This window comes from Dicentrarchus labrax, unplaced genomic scaffold (assembly GCF_905237075.1).
Source record: "Dicentrarchus labrax unplaced genomic scaffold, dlabrax2021, whole genome shotgun sequence".
Taxonomy (NCBI): domain Eukaryota; kingdom Metazoa; phylum Chordata; class Actinopteri; family Moronidae; genus Dicentrarchus; species Dicentrarchus labrax.
Genome location: NW_026136719.1, coordinates 9,647,353 through 9,662,749, shown reverse-complemented (window position 1 = coordinate 9,662,749; position 15,397 = coordinate 9,647,353). Strand labels below are relative to the sequence as shown.

The 15,397-nt window shown below is 38.9% G+C and overlaps 1 protein-coding gene across 2 annotated transcripts; it reads right to left on the bottom strand.

Annotated features, from left to right (window-relative positions):
- Nucleotides 1-268: 268 nt before the first annotated feature.
- Nucleotides 269-11,034, bottom strand: paqr5b (progestin and adipoQ receptor family member Vb). 2 transcript variants are annotated; one of them, XM_051378390.1, is made up of 8 exons: nt 10,803-11,033; nt 10,148-10,275; nt 6,310-6,515; nt 5,551-5,677; nt 4,562-4,606; nt 3,544-3,640; nt 2,506-2,650; nt 269-1,406 (listed from the first exon to the last, which is right to left on the bottom strand). In XM_051378390.1, the coding sequence occupies exons 1-8, from the start codon at nt 10,854-10,856 to the stop codon at nt 1,126-1,128; spliced, it is 1,083 nt and encodes a 360-aa protein (XP_051234350.1). In that variant the 5' UTR covers nt 10,857-11,033; the 3' UTR covers nt 269-1,125. The 2 variants fall into 2 exon arrangements, with proteins under 2 accessions (XP_051234350.1, XP_051234352.1); XM_051378392.1 differs by lacking the exon at nt 4,562-4,606 and having other exon boundaries at nt 10,803-11,034.
- Nucleotides 11,035-15,397: the final 4,363 nt, after the last annotated feature.

The window sequence follows — 15,397 nt, the reverse complement described above, 5'->3', positions numbered from 1 at the left end:
TGTTTGTATCTCCATTTTTGTCCCATGTATTTGTTTATAAACAGTTCCTTGCATTATCCTGTATCTTTTTATGTTTGTAAATTATAGTATAAGCTCACAGCACTGTAACTCTTGTTGTTCTTATATATATATATGTTACTGTATCTGTGTTTGAATTAAAAACAATAATTTATACTAAAATAAACAGTTAATATAAAAAGTTTTAGCAACCTGGAGATACAACATAGGTTACACAGTAAAACTCCTTACAATTAGAACGACATGCAGGCAGGTTTGGTAAATAGTTTATTTGAAAAATCATAATAAATAACATTGTACATAAATACTCTCAGTTTTGACTTAACGGACACAGTGTGACACATATCATACAGGTCTAATGAATCATAAACAGCAATCATATGAGGGAAATAACTCTGAAAACATTCACTCTGTATTACATAACTGAACAGTAACTTCACTTTGCAGGCAGCTCAAACTCATGAGCAAAACTATTGTCTTCCCTTATCATAACTGTCTCTTGTCTTGACGTTTCATGTGAGTGATGTCCAATCATACTGCTGCTTTTATTGAGCATGATCAATCCAATGAGTTTGTGTACAAGCACAAGCGCTATAAATATGTAAAGGCACAGTGTCTAAATTCAGCACTATCATTTCAAGTTCAAAGTAAAATTAGCATTTTGAATTTCACACAATTTCTGTTCCTCCTCTTCATTTCCCATGTGTGTGGAAATCAGAGAAGTGAGGTAAAACAAAAGATTTATAAACAATATGAACACTGCCTCATAATGTAGCTAAGTGGCTACATTTGTAGCTTTTTTTTGGTTTAGTTTCCTCAGAAACATTTAGATTCATATACATATGTATTTTGTTAAATTTGCATTGTATGTGTTGTTTGTGTAACCTATACCCTTATTTGTACCCACCCATCTAACAGCAGTCATCATAGTGATGTCTGAGAAATATCACCGTGAGTTTAGTGCAGACTGCAAGTTATAATTCACTTTAACATCACACCAGCTCCTGTAGCTCAGGAGTGTTCCTTACAATGTTTTTAACATCACCCATAATGCACTTTTCTCACATGTCCGTATGTCTCGTGACCAGCTGGGATCCCTCAGCTGATTTACCAGCAGGGGCAGACCTTGGCGGAGGCTTTCTTTGGACCTTTATCGTGTTTCTTTTCTGGGCACACTGGGGCAGAGAGGAGAGGTAGACTGTAGAGGATGATGATAGTAAAGTTCACCACCACACAGAACAGCGCTGCACCCAGAGAGTTGGTGAACGTGTTGGGTATGGATTGTTCAAGGAGCCACGGGCGCCGTGTCACCATGTCCTGTTCAATGGCCTTCATCTGGAAGTGGGTGCCGAGGATGCCGCACACGTGGAAGAGTTGATGGCTGTGACCTGCAGAGGGAGCAGTCGAGTCGTGTTTGAGCTCAGGTAATACAGTCACATGCAGCAGAAAGAGTTAAAAATGAATCAAACCCTCATAACTTGAGCAAATGAGTCACCCTGTCAACTGGTTTAATAAAGAATAGAAACATTTGGAGCTGGTTAAGCATTAATGTTATTTCACAATGTTTAACAAAAATGTGAATCCAGTGTTTATCTGTAGTCTAAGATCTGAATTTATTTGACAGTGAGCTGTAAAAAAAAAAAACCACTGCATTCAAGCAAACTTCTTAATCAGGAAACTAAACTTCTTGCATATAATGAGGGTCTAAGGTTGGTAGTGAGCAGTCTGTAATATGTCAGTCTCTGTCTAACCTGCTCTTCTGAATCTGGTGCTTTGCTCTGCACTTACATTGCACATTGTACCACATCATTTTGTTCAGTAATTGACTGTTGATTTGATAGATTGAAGTTGTTTGTTGTCAGTAAAGTCATTTGAGACACACTTATGAGAAAGGTATATATAAATAAATGAACATAAATAATATTCATGGTAATAAGAATCACCATTATTGCAACATAAGTGTCTTTATTTACAGTATAGAACCCACTCAAGGACTTTAAATGCTCTACAAAAGTACTTACAAATGTAACAATTAGGAAAATGGTCCAATGAATAATAAATATTATGAATACTGAGGTACATAATACTGTACATTTGTAATTTAAGCCTTTTTTTGGCAGTTGCTTTGCCAACTGTGGGCAAAAAGCTGTAAACACAACTGACATATTGTCACTCTTTGAGATGTTATGACTTCTTAGCAAACAGTTGCTTATTTAAACATCCAGCAGATATGAAGCAACATTAGAATTTATTTATATAACTCTGTTTAAGGTCTTATGGTAGCTGTGAACTATCTTAACCAGCAAGTCGCTGACTTTATCTGTCTGACTGGAAACAACGCTGATGAGAGTGCTGAGAAACAGTAAGCCAAAAACAGTAAAGCTCTCCACAGAGCTGAGAGGAACAGCAGACCTAGAGTGTCAATCCTCTGTAGGGCTGAAACTAATGCTTAACATGCCAATGACAACAATAATCACTCCTCCTTACCTATGTAGTCGAAGCTCCCAGGTGCCAGGCGCTCAGGTAAATGTGTGGCGAACAGGAAGCCTGTGAGGAGAGCCAAGGCGATGTGGTTGTAGTGGAGGATGTTTGTATCATTGTCTGTACAGCCCTCTCCTACACACAGAAATACCTGTGAACACAACACACAGAGCAGATTTAACAGATTGATTAAACACAATTCAGTTTTACAAAATAAATCACGATAAATAAACTTGTTTCTTATTTTAAAACTATACATCCAAAAATAGGAGCTCAAACTTGTAAACCTGTCTACACTACGCTGTAAATCAGTGCACCACATTGAATAAAATGATTCATTTCTTTTATGGTATAATTAATAAAATGCTTTGCAACTCTCAGGCACTAATGATTTGACCAATGTATAATGTTTGATACACTTAATTTCCAGTTAAAGGGCTTTAGCATTACAGGAGGTAACACTGGGTGTTTGCTTGTTGTCACTCAAACACTAAAACAGCTTTTATTATGTAGCATGTAATTTAACTGAATGTACCATGTAGCGAATGTTTTTGGCCACAATTTCAGGTGAAAAGTTCTTTATGCATCAACTATTTGAGTTTTTTTGTCTCTTTGTACTAACTGCTCACCACATTCACTTCATATGGAAACAAAACAAGTAAAATATCTTACTGTTACAGGACCAGATTTATCTTCATAACCTGTGTAATATTTACAAGGTAAACTACTGTTCATTATTACTTTAAATCATATCACAGCTGAGATAACCCTTGTCATGGACATAATAATACAATGTAATGTATATTTTAAAGTGTAAGCCTGAAGCACCAGAGCCAAAGAGTTACCCTTAAAGAATATATTATGTTTTCCAGTAATTCCAGTTAAACATTTGTGTTTTAAAATATTGGACAATATACTGAATGTGACACAACATACAGCGATTCTTTTGGTCCATATACTGGACTACATGCTCCAAACTCTCACAACCTTTCAGCTGTGTCTTGTGTGAAGACAGATTAGTAAAATGCAGAGAAGTAGCCCTACCCTGTAGAACAGAGGAATGTTGTCAAACAGGTAAGGGTAGGCAAAGGCCACAACACGGAGATATTTGCTGAACTTGGGACTCTGGCATTCAGGGAATCTGAAATAATAAAAGAGTAAAGACATTATTCAATAACTATATTCACTGAATAGTTCTCATGGTTGTACCGTGTTTTCGAGGAAGCCATTCTTTGCCATTTGTTTGTTTGTTTGTCAACAGGATTACAGAAAAACTACTGATCTGATTGTTATATAACTTGATGAAAGGGTGTATTATAAGCCAATGAGTGGATCCAAATCACAAGGTGGATAAAAAACTATATTTTTTACGAGTGTTAACACTGTAATTATAACACAGGTGTCTTTGGCTAAATTAACTTCCACGAACCCATTGTTAATAAAGTGAATAGCGTGCCGTGATTAAACATAAAACACAAAACACAATGCTAAAGGAATTAAAATTGAATTACAAAGATGTGTATATAGTAATCCACAATGGTTTAAATGTTATGTCAGACTTAACCAGCATTATGTACTTCTCTGCTGAGGATTGTGAACTTAAAAAAAAACTTAAAAAACACATTTTTAACAGACTGCACATAAATGGTATGCTTTCACCTTTCATGTACACACAAACTGCACCAATGAAAACATACCAATGAATTTATTCCATTTGTGCCAATAGATCCTCCTAAATGTTACACACTGGAGGTCAAGTTGTTACATAACATGTTTGGCCACTCTTATTGTCAGTTCTTCTAACCTGCTCAGCTGAAACTACACGATTAAATCAGTGTTTAGGGTTGGTCCCTGCAGTCACAGTCAGGTAACACCCATTGCATTAAACAGTCAATTGCTCAATTCTACTTTTGTAATGCGAGTTAACAATGAATTTGGGATCAAGTCTGTCTGAAGGTGTTAACAAGATAATTACACATCTATTGCTACCATCATTGGATGCACAGTGAACACAGTTTTAGATAGAGGAGCAGATTTTTTTTAGCAAATACATTGTCTTTACCTCTTTATGATGTCATGATTATATTGCAGAAATGGTAAGCCAAGCCTTAGCAGTGGGGAGAGATGAGTGAAATAACAATAATTAGCTATAGCAAGCCAACAATAATCCAGTACATGAAGAGATAACAGTGCAAATAACGTGCTAATCATAAATGCAAGAGGTGGAACAGCACTGTATTGATACAGAATGAGTGAGCTGTTTCTTCTCAATGACAAAGGTCAGACAAATGTTACATTTCCAGATATTTATCATTTTATCTTTTAAAGAGTAGGAATTGATTTAAAAAAAAAAGAAAACACACCCCCATTGTGCTTTACTTGCCAACCACAGTGATCAGGCTGTTTGACAGGTTTTATGTAACACGTTTACTCAAAGTGCACAAATATCTGAGAGCAGTCACTTTCAAATGTTATCATGGATCAGGACTAGACTTTTGGGGTATAACATTGTCCTTATTTACAAATTAAACTGTGATGTGATTGACATGGAAAAGTGGAAAAGTTGGGAATAAAACTAACACTGAATAAAGACACCTAGTTTTTAGTTAAGCTTGAGAAGAACTTGAGAACATTTTCTCCTACAAAGGCAGGTACAGTAGGTCAAAAATGTCATGACCTGCCCTACTCAGCCTCTGATTGGCTAGTTCATTGCTTTGGTTGGTTAGATTCAGGTATGAGGAGTAAGATTGGTTAGAATAAGAGTGTCAGTGAATAGTAGCAGCTATAGTTAAGTTCCTCCATACTAGGAGCATGCTAACATACAGAATATCAACAACTACTGAATCGTAATGAAATTTAGCTTATTATATTTAACATATGAACATTTTAACATGTAGTATGTAGAATTTAGCGTGTTAGTTTGTTATGATGCTAACATACGCCCATGGATGTATTAATAAGACTTATATACGCCGCCAATGCTCAGCCTTGCTTAGCTCTGTGACTTAGGAGAACATTATTAGCTCTGTAAAATACATTGTCTCACCATACCTGGAGTAGCAGGCCACGCTGGTGCAGATGACAGTGTTGAGCACAGCGATGGGAACGTAGCACCGGTGGAAGAAGCTGTTCACCCACTTGTCCGGAAAAACATAAGCTGAATATGTGATTGCTGACCCTGCAGCAGGACACATCAACAGTGCACAATTGTAAACTTTGAATCTATCTGTACTACTCCAGACACATTTACACGTACACACCTGTCAATATAACGCCATCTGATACAACACCACCACTAACCACCACCTCAAACAGTACAACAGAGAGTCAATCAGTACCAACCACTGAACAGTAAAGCTTCACAAAGACAGAGGTTATTTCAGGGCTGTAAATAATAAATATCAGAATATTATAACCATTCACAAGCAAAGTGTCACCACTGAGAATTCATAATTAATTCATGTTAGAGTATCTTTGTTGCTGTCTTTCTACTATTGAATTATTTGAGATGTTGACTTTTCTTACCTCTAAAATGTTCACACACAAACAAAAGCATATTTTGACTTTATTGCCTCTAAAACCAAAACTGTTTCACACAACAAAACAAAACATTTCACCAAACTGCTGCATTTTTCTTAAAGATACACATCATGGAAGTCTTTCATACCATATCTGGTTGAGTTACTGATACTCAGTCAAGTTATGAACAAAAGTTCAGTCACAACATTGAACATAAAACAGAACCACTCAAATACCATTTCTAACTCTTGGTCCGAGTGAACCGAGTGACCCTGAACCACATACACTTACCCAGACTGTAGAAACTGAGGGCACCGTAGTCGAAGAAGAAGCAGATGTGGCGAGCCCGCGCCGACATGCTGCTGAAGGTGTGAGCGCAGCTTGAAGCCAGTGGATAAATGCAGCAGGAGAGCAGGAAGACCAGCAGAGGCCAGGTAAAGGAGTCCTGCCAGGCTGTCTGAATCAGCACCACTGTCACTAGTTTCCATAGGAAGTACCTGCCAGGAGAAACAGGTTACATTAAGCTGATTGGATTGGATTGGATTGGATGTGGCAGTACACTTGATAATGTTTTCAATTGAATAAGAAGAGTAGAAGGAAGTTGAGGTTACACAAGTGGATCCACTTCATCATATAAACAAGGTATCAAGGCTTAATTGACACCATACATAATACAACAGGAGCAGCAGATGAGTGTCTAAGGACTGACAAATTAAAGGAAAAGCAACAAAAGCAGATACCGCATGGGACATGAGGGTCCACTGAATGGTTTCAAGACCTTCACATCATATATCAACCCAACTAAACACAGACGAGAAGTTGTTATTTTTTTCCTTTTATATGTCATCTATACACTTATACAGTAAAAGTGAAGGTATGTAGCTTCCACCCAACGTTAATCAAGTGAATGGGAGAGAAGGTTATTACTGATCCTTACAAGGGTTGACTAAAAGAGCAAAACACTCTTCAGTGAGCCTTGTGTCACTCTATAAGTGGAGTAGCAAACATTTTTTAAGAAATTAATAGCAGTCAGATAAGAATGTATCTAACAGCTAAAGCTAAAACTGTGTCAACTGATCAGTTTCTCTCTCTTCAAAGTAGGTTGTTACTACATGAACGATTACTCTTGATTAATTGCACAATACCATCACTCACACTATCAATCGTAGTATAGTAGCGGCAATGCAATATTTACACTTGTGTGAGATAAGAAACTACATTGTACATTTGTTCATCATACACCGAATGTTGGCTTAAGTGTAGTGTACACCAACTTTTCCCTCCAGGCTTCAGCACTGCCAGACGACAAGATGCAACAGGTTAATTAGTAGTAAGCTTGGTTGGGTGTTGGTAGGTGTATTTCTGATCTGTGGACAGAGACATGCTCGCTGTTTTCCCCTGCTTCCAGTATTTATGCAGCCGAATGCCAACATTGTGTTTAATAATACTTTTACATCTTAATACATATATATCTCATTGCTTAACATGTAATACGATATAAATACACAGTAATAAGGACACCTAATTAGCTATGATTCATGGCACAAACTGGGCTGGGCTGTCATCTCTTAACCTGTTAGTACCTGTGGTAGGCAAAACCCAAGATGTTCATAATTAAGTATCATGTACATTTTCACAGTTAAATCATGCATTTGTCACCAATTGTCAGTTTCGTAACAGCTACCAGTTCAACACAAAAAGCTTAATCTTATCAGGAGGCTATAGTTTACCTTGTGTATTTGTGTATTGCAGCCACCGTGTCCCCGTCTCAGTGCGTCTCATTAACAAATCAACATTATTTGTGCTTTTCCCCGTCACTGAGCAGTTAACTAATTGTGGCAACTCATGTATAGGCCTTAAGCACAGATCTGCTCATTAGCGGCTGGCCTGTAGGTCTATGCCGAGCCCCATGAGACGTAGACCCATGTGCCCTTAGCATATCTTCCAACACACACACACGAACACACACACACACTTTCTCCCTGGACAATGCAGTCAAAGCAACTGGCATCTCAGCAGGGAGGAAGTGCAGTGTGGCTAGTGGGAGCAGTAACCTCTGTAGTAACTTAAATTTGAATTCAGACACGTACTCACATAAACATGCAAAAAATAAAAGTTACAGAGCTGCCACAAGTCTGGGACAAGTCTTTAACCTCCATGTTTTTTCCTTTCTAGCCTTTCTGTCTGCACCGATGGGTGCTGCATCTTAAAGGTCCATTGTGTAGGATTTTGTGGTGTCTATTGGTGTGCTTTTTTTTTCCAAGTGCAGAGGAGAAACTACGGTGGCCATGAACCTATCTAGAACCAGTGCATGGTTTGTCCGCTCAAGGCTACTGTAAAAAACATGTCAGTTCAACATGACGGACTCCATGTAAGGCGACCAGTGGTGTCTGTAGATGTGAATGGATCATTCTAAGGTGACAAAACCATAACATTTCCTATTTTCACCTACGGATATTATATTCCATTTTTGCCTGTAGATCATCCTGAATGTTACACATCGGACCTTTAAGTCCCTCAATACACTATAAAAATGTAGAAACTGGAAACTCAACGAGCTCAACACGCTGCAAAGTCTTTCTGAGTTTACTCAATTTTAGGGCAGCTAGTTGTGTCAACTCAGTTTAAGAAGTTAGACTGATTCATGACACCTTACGTTGCAACACTTCATCACATCAACATTTACTTTTTGGTTTAGATAACCCCCATGCATAACACTGCCTCATCACTACAGTTGCTGATGTACCAATAGCCACATTAAAACACCGATCAGTGGATCATGGTTTAAAATATGAGGCTGAAATGTTTTTGTTTTTTTGGGGGCTTTTATTGCCTTTATGATAGTGACAGCTGGAGATAGACAGGAAAGGGGGGCAGAGAGAGGGAATGACACGCAGCAAAGGGCTGCAGGTTGGATTCGAACCCTGGGCCGTTGCAGCAACGACTCAGCCTCAGTGCATTGTACACTGTGTAAATGCAACTGTACTATGAGAGTCCTGTTGGACTTGAAGCTTGTGGGACATAAAGGGTCGTTGAAAGGGAGACACTGTGAGGCTGCAGGAGGTCTGTAGGACCGAAATGGTTGCTGGGATGTAGGATTTTCAAAACAAACATGTCAGTATGTGCAATCCTTCTCATATTACTGATGGCTGTAAATGAGTGATTTGGCACATACTGTATGTTTCCCCTGCCAACTGTCTACAGTATCCACAACAGCTTTATGTAAAGTCTGCTGCTCTCATGGCCTCTATCCAGAACCCCTTGAAGAGTGCATCTATGGTGATAAATATACACTGGGTCCTCCTTCAGAAACAGGAGGGAGCAGCACTGTATGTTGTTCATCTATAAGGGTAGTTACCAAAGCTCTCTGGTTACATTTAAATACATTTACAGGATATTTAAACATTAGCTGTTGTGCACACCGTGATACTACAGCTGCATACAAATGCAATGAGAGCCAAACAAATACGAAGTTACAGTCCCTGTTATCTGCTTTAACATTTCAAAGGTTGTACTTTTACAATAACACTTTTAAATGCTTGTGTTAAATGTGATCTTTTTTTATGTGAGTGCGTCTGTCTATGCCTAAATTGTATATGTTTATTTTCTGTACACTCTCAGTGAGATTACCTGTTTAAATAAAGGATCAAATAATTAATTAAAAACTGACTTCACTGAGTATGAATACTCAGCAGAGAGATACTGTACCTCTGCATATGAGCAGTAAAAATTAATGGTCGTCTTTATGTGACCAAACTGATGTAATAAATCCTCTGTCTTTGGGTGATAACTGGTATAGAGCGATGACTTTCAACGTCGGTTTGTAAAACCACACACAGAAATTCTGTATTATTCTCTGACTACATGCTCAACAGGTTGTGCAAGATTCCTTCAAACATGAAGTTGACCAAAGAACACTTGCGATGCCTGATTGTCATCAAAACACCTTGCACCCTGCTTTGGTGAGAATTAAAAAAAAATCTTGTCTTAACTGTAAGACTGTACTTGAGACCAGAGTTGTGATCTCCAACTTCCCACCAAAACAACTTAATGTAAATGCCTCCGGTGTGTCACATGTTGTCAGTCCACCAAACACACGTTTATTAATCTTAAAATGTGTCAACTATACCAGGTGGGCAGAAAGTGGGTCCAGATGTTGAGCGTCTCATTGGTCAGCTGGAAGAGGCTCAGGATGCAGTCAGTGGCTGAGCTGCGGGGGTGTCGGTAGCCGGAGATGATGCTGTCCTCATGGAAAACCTTGAGAAAAAAAACTCAAGTCAGTTTGACGACAGAAGAGGTTTCTCAAAACTATTTTAAACAGTGTTCAGTGTCAAAACCTATAAAAAATATCACAGTGGTTCCCAAGCCGGGGTTCGAGATGTCAAAAGATAAATCTGAGGGGTCACAAGATGATGAAAACAGATGTTCTCTCTCAGATGATCTTTCAAATCAAGCAATCTGGGAAGGAGAAATCACTCTTTGGTTGAACTCAAATAGACACTGATTTGTTTTAAGGGGTCACAAGCCAAAAAGCTATATGAGAGAACTCCTTCACATAACATTAGATTGGCAGATGTTTTTGCCCAAATGCCTCCCTCTCAACTCCCTCTGGACTCACATGTTAAACTGAGTAACCAATAATGTTTATTTCATGTAGTGAAATATATACATAAGTTAAAGTATGTCTCTGTGAGCCAAATGAAGACACTTTCTTTTACACTTCTGACTGTGTGGAAGCTGAAATGTCCTGAATGTCCAGTAAGATACAGTGAAGATGAACTTACTTTGGGCACTTGATTGATGGTGAAGACTCGCGGTAATTTCATGAGGCTGAGCATGATTACTGCAAGGTGCTGCTGCTGCTGCTGCTGCTGTCTGAGAGGAGAGCTGAACTGAAGCTGCCGGCAGGGTGTGCCTCCGTCTTTATAAGGCTCGTGTTGCCATGCTGTCCTTAAGGTTTCTCCCCTTCATCTCCTCCCTCTTCAAACCCAGCGAGAATATCCAGTGTACCTGTGCCACTCCTCCTCCTCCTGCTGCTGTCTCTCTGGAGGTGGAGGGTATGTGCACACAGGTGTATACTCACACACACAAAAGGCATGTGTACACACACACACACACACACACACACACACACACACACACACACACACACACAACTGCTGCTTGGTCAAAAGAATATTTTTCTGTAAAAGGAAAACTGGTTTTTCAAGATTACACCAGAATCATGGCCACCATTCTTTCGTTCATCCTCAATAACAACATTTAACATTTATATAAAAGACTGTTGTTTCCAAAACAAAGCTCTGCTTTTTGTTATTGCGTAATCCTCCCACAAAGAGATGGCAGTCAAGCCGGGAAGGCAGGTTTTTTAAAAAACAACAACACATTCCTTCAATGACAAAACCCCCAGCTGTGACTGACATTAATGGTCTGCAACTGAGATCATTGGAGCTTTTTTACTGCTAGAAAGTGTCAGAAACTCCGGTCCAGATAAGGCTGACATCATGAATGAAGGGTGTGATTCGGTCGGGCTGAAAAGTCAACAGAGTTCCTTTCAGGCCTCTTTCTTGCTCCTCTCCTGGTTAAACTGACTTGTCGCCATCTGCCCTCAGAACGACAGCAGCAGTCACACCCAGCGGGGACGGCCGAGCACAGTCAGAGCTCCCCGGGCCTGTTATCTTGTTTAAACTCTGAAGCAATGAACGCAAACACGTCTCTCCGCCACTGCAGTCATAGGAAGTGGAAGGTGAGAGATGTTGTTTGTGGTTTGACAATTTACTAATGTCACAAATAAAAGAAAAAGTCAATAATATGTTTTGTTGATGTGATGTATTTTTCTACTTTAGAGCATACAGAAGCTCTTTTGTTTTCATTAATCTGTCACAAAATGTCATGCTTGCTTAGGTTGAAACACAAAAGATAAGTTAATGCTTCATCTCAAAGGCTTGATGGAAAACCAAAACTAGTCTGGGTTTAAATGACTAATCCTCAGTACCAAGCCTCTGTTTACAAGTTCAAATGCGATCAATTATGTTTAAATCATTTATCATGATGTTTCCTTTAAAAGCTTCGATTCTGCTATGCCAAAAGGAGTCGGCTCTCGACTTAAGAGCAATCTCCAAACCATCAGCCTTTGCCTCTCATTAAAACCACTTTCAGTAATCCACTGTGTTGTGTTGTAAGCTGCGATCACAACAGCTCAGTGCGATGAAATAATACATGTACTACAGCAGAGCACCTTGGGATCTCATTCCGCTTTCTCTCCGAGGGGCAGAGCTGCAGTCAGAGTCAGAGCAACACCAAAGGTTCGCAGTCAAAAATAAATAAACCAACAGGAGATGCGTGTCTGTCTGGAAGTCAGTTTGGTTTGGCCCGGAGTCAGTTAGTACAGTTAACATGTGAGTTAATATGTAAGTCATTAAGACTTTAGTGGCAAAAGTATATACAAAGTCAAGTGCTGAGGGCCCCGAGAGAGCCAGAGGATAGAAAACAAGGTCAAGTGACAACAACAACGTTTTTTGAAGGAATATGGTGAAAAGAAATCACAGCAGTCTCTGTTGAGTGGAGAGAAACAGATTAACTCAATCCGCTCAGTTACATAGTTATGTTCAAGTTTAACTTCTTGTTTCTTTAAAAAATTAACATTCAGCACAAACAAACAACACCAGGCTGAAAGAGTTTCACTGCCCGCCCTGGTTTAAGGTTTCTGCTGCACTTCAGTATTGCTGGGTGGGTGTGGTTGGGTGAGGTGCTCCGTGGGTGCTCTCCAAAGCCCACTTGGGTGCGGTTTACAATCCAAGGCACATGCCACTCATGCTGCCCTGAGTTAACAGCTCTGAGTGACACATAAACAAAACAGCCACGTGTTTGTGCACCTACACCTGAAACTGAGTTATGTCATTGTGTACTGACGAAGTTTCACCACTGGAGGTCAGCAGAAACAAGCGTGTTACTCTTTAAAAACCTAGTACAAGTACAAAACATTGCACTTAAGTACTTACATAATTTAATTTAGTTATATTCCACCGCTGATGTATGTATGCATGCATGTATCTGTGTGTGTGTGTGTGTGTGTGTGTGTGTGTGTGTGTGTGTGTTTTATATGCATTAAATATCTCAAGGTAATGTAAAATCTGTGTTACATTACTACTTTTACAGAAACTGATCTTGAGTCTGCAGTCTGATGTCCACATGGGACGCAAAGATGATGACAGATTAAAGGAAAAGCCAGAATTATTGAGTTGAATTTAACATATTACAGTGTTTGATGAAAATGATGTGACTTTAAATGAGAGAAAGCCATTTGAAGAAATGTTGTCGATCCCTCCAGAAGAACTTGGATAATCTTAAACAAGAATTAGATCACAACACCTTAAGGAGACACTGTCACCTATATGTCGATAAACATAAAAATGAGACTGGATATAATCTATTACCGCCTTATTGTGAGAAAGTATTTCTGATCCAGTAGCAGCTTATATCTTGCACTATCCCACCTCCCCACAAGGTGTCAGTGCCTTCAAACTGAAGCTGCACAGGTCAGCGGTGAACAGGTATTGCATGTGTGTTTATGAAGATGTATGAGGAGCAAAACCACTGAAATGTTTTTGTTTGTTCAGTTTATTTTTAGCCTGAATTGAAGGTTTCTTCAAAGTAGCTCAGCGTCCTAAAACTTCACCCTCATATTTTATGTTTTTTTTCTCTCTTATTAACTCATTTATCACTCAGTGACCTTAATCTACAACGCTACGTCTTTTGGAGACATCACAGGGAATTAAAGTGCATCACTGCACGGATAGAAAGGTCTTGGAGCGCTGTGTTCTTCTTTTATTGACTGTTAATGAGAAAAAGTAACAAGTTCGCTTCAGGCCAAAGATGCCCCCCCCCTCCTCACCTCCTCTCTCACATGAAATCCAAAGTGAGCCTCCTGTGGCAAGCCCTGAATGTTTGTGTAACATCAGCACAACTTCTCACATTAAGCATTCATTCAGCCATTGTTAGGGATACAAACGTTGCTTTCTTTAATATTGAAGGGACTTTGTTTTTTGTTTACTTCAGATGACTCAAAGGCTTACAGCATAAATATTACATTTGGACTAAAGAAACACAGCGCATACTGTATGAAAGTAACTGGTGCTTCATGTGAGTATTTCTGCTTTATAGTACTTTATACAATACCTTTCAGAGAGAAATACTGTAAATCTAACTCCATTATATTCATTTGACAGTCATTACTTTGCAGATTCAGATTTTTACAAACAAATGCATAGATGTTATGTTATAGATGAAACTACCTAACAGCATATAACGTGGTTAAAATTAGCTCCATGCACCTACAATTTTAAAACGTTTCTTCCATGTTATATAAGTATTCAAATCCTTTACTTAAGTAAAAGTAGCAACACTGCAATATAAATATACTCCATTACAAGCAAAAGTCCTGTATTGAAAAGGTCATCGTGTTTGAAAAAATAGCTTCTGTCAGTGTAATACTCTTACTTAGTTACACTTATTTAGTGTTGGTATTGTAAGCTATAACTGTGCATCCTATTTTCTAAGATTATCATGGAGTTTTGTAACCAGTAACTACAGTTGTCATATAAATGTAATGGAGTAAAAAGTGAAATATCTCCCTCTGAAATGTAGAGAGAAGTACTGAAAGAAGCATAAAATGGAAATACTCAGAACCTCAAATTTGAGTAAATGAGGGGAAAAAGGAAATGTACACAATAGGAATATTAATAGTAATTAGTAAGTAATTAGCGTCTTTTCTTGAACAGTAATTCTCCTTTATGTTTTTAATAATACTAATGATGATGATCTGCTGAGTTTGTGTTGTGATCTGTCGTGGCTGAGTGGGGTTACAGAGGAACAGATGGGAGGTAGACTTCACTGAACCAGGCTGCTGTGCTGCAGCTGCTCAAAGTGTTGGTGCCTCCCTGGTGTTTTGGTTGATGAGGTGTAGTTTGTGTGTCCAAATGAGGAGCGTGTGTCGCAGACGCCCCCTGATACATTATTAATAGTTGTTAGACTCCGGGCACTGTTTCTCTGTTGAATTTCAGACATTCTCAGCCTTTTCTCCTACACTTGATCCAGAAGTCCCCTTCCGACACAGACTTGCTTTCTCTAACATACATCTTTATCTTTATTATTCATTTTTCTATTTACACGACTCCCTACAGCTGCTCGGTCTCCTCATTGTTCTCTTCCAGCACCATCGTCATCTCTGACTCGGTTGGTTGCACTAAAAGACTTTTATTCTCTCTACCACGAAAACCAAAGTATGCCAGCTGCTCATGAATGAGCAAAATACAGCAATTACCAGGTTTGGAAACAGAGACAGAGAGAGAGAGAGAGAGAGAGAGAGAGAGAGAGAGAG

Coding starts and splice junctions, on each gene's coding strand:
- paqr5b (XM_051378390.1), bottom strand. CDS start 10,856: ATGCTCAGCCTCATGAAATTACCGCGAGTCTTCACCATCAATCAAGTG. Junction 5,678..6,309: donor CCTCAGTTTCTACAGTCTGG/GTAAGTGTATGT, acceptor GTCCTGCTGCAG/GGTCAGCAATCACATATTCA. Junction 1,407..2,505: donor TGGGAGCTTCGACTACATAG/GTAAGGAGGAGT, acceptor CTCCCTCTGCAG/GTCACAGCCATCAACTCTTC.